This window comes from Myotis davidii, unplaced genomic scaffold, assembly GCF_000327345.1.
Source record: "Myotis davidii unplaced genomic scaffold, ASM32734v1 scaffold37, whole genome shotgun sequence".
NCBI lineage: Eukaryota > Metazoa > Chordata > Mammalia > Chiroptera > Vespertilionidae > Myotis > Myotis davidii.
The window spans coordinates 237,799-238,605 of NW_006289395.1; the positions used below are offsets into that span (position 1 = coordinate 237,799).

The window sequence follows — 807 nt, forward strand, 5'->3', positions numbered from 1 at the left end:
CCGGCGCCGGTCCGGGCCCGGGATGCTGCACCTGCTCCGGGTACCCAGCGGTCACCGGGTAGGGAGGAGGGGGCGAAGGGGCGTAGCCTGCGGGGGGCAAGTATCCTGTAGGGGGGCAGGGGTCCATTAGAGAGACTTGCGACCTCCTCCTCTTGCCCCTTAGCCCTTGGGGGACCTCGAGGCTGCGGGGGAAACGTGGTGAGAAGAGACTAAAAAAGATGGGGTTGGGGAGCAGGGCGGCGGCTCCGGAGAGGAAGGGAGGGGCCCAACCAGCCAGTCCGAGCACATTCCCGGAGGGTGCGTCCGACACCCGGCTCCCAAGTGGGTGGGGGGGGTGCGGGGGGATAACGGAGACCCTCGCCCTGGGCCCACCTACCTGCCATAGGGAAGGGATGAGGTCCGCGGGTTGTCGCTCTGCCGGAAGCTTGGTTCTAGAAGTGGAGCCAAGCTCGGGGACAGCCTGACAGACACAGACAGACACAAAGACGCACAGGCAAACGCGGAGAGGCGGCTGCGCCCGGCGCCCGCCCAGGGTCTCTCGGGCGGCGCCTCTGACTCGGGGAAAAACCGAAAGTGTCAGCGGGCGGGGCAGAGCACCTGGGACCCTGGATTCCCTCCGGGGTTTGCAGAACCGCCCCCTCCCTTTGTTCCCCCATTCTCCGCGGAGGCGGCTGTTGGCAGACGGCAGGACGGATGGACCCGCGATCAGACCGACGGCCCGACCTCGGGGGAGCTTTCCTGACCCCTCTGCGTCCCCCGCTCACCTGAAGCCCCTAAAACAGTCGGGGTGCCCAGGGCTCCGAGGCT

The 807-nt window shown here is 67.9% G+C and overlaps 1 protein-coding gene across 1 annotated transcript in view; it reads right to left on the reverse strand.

Annotated features, from left to right (window-relative positions):
- The window catches only part of PLSCR3 (phospholipid scramblase 3), a 4,688-nt gene extending 3,930 nt beyond the window's left edge, over nt 1-758 (reverse strand). The window contains exons 1-2 of the mRNA XM_015562523.1: nt 377-758; nt 8-105 (exon numbers count right to left, since the gene is read on the reverse strand). Coding sequence (XP_015418009.1) covers nt 8-105; nt 377-383 — 105 coding nt within the window. The 5' untranslated portion in view covers nt 384-758. The remainder of the gene's footprint in view (nt 1-7; nt 106-376) is intronic.
- Nucleotides 759-807: the final 49 nt, after the last annotated feature.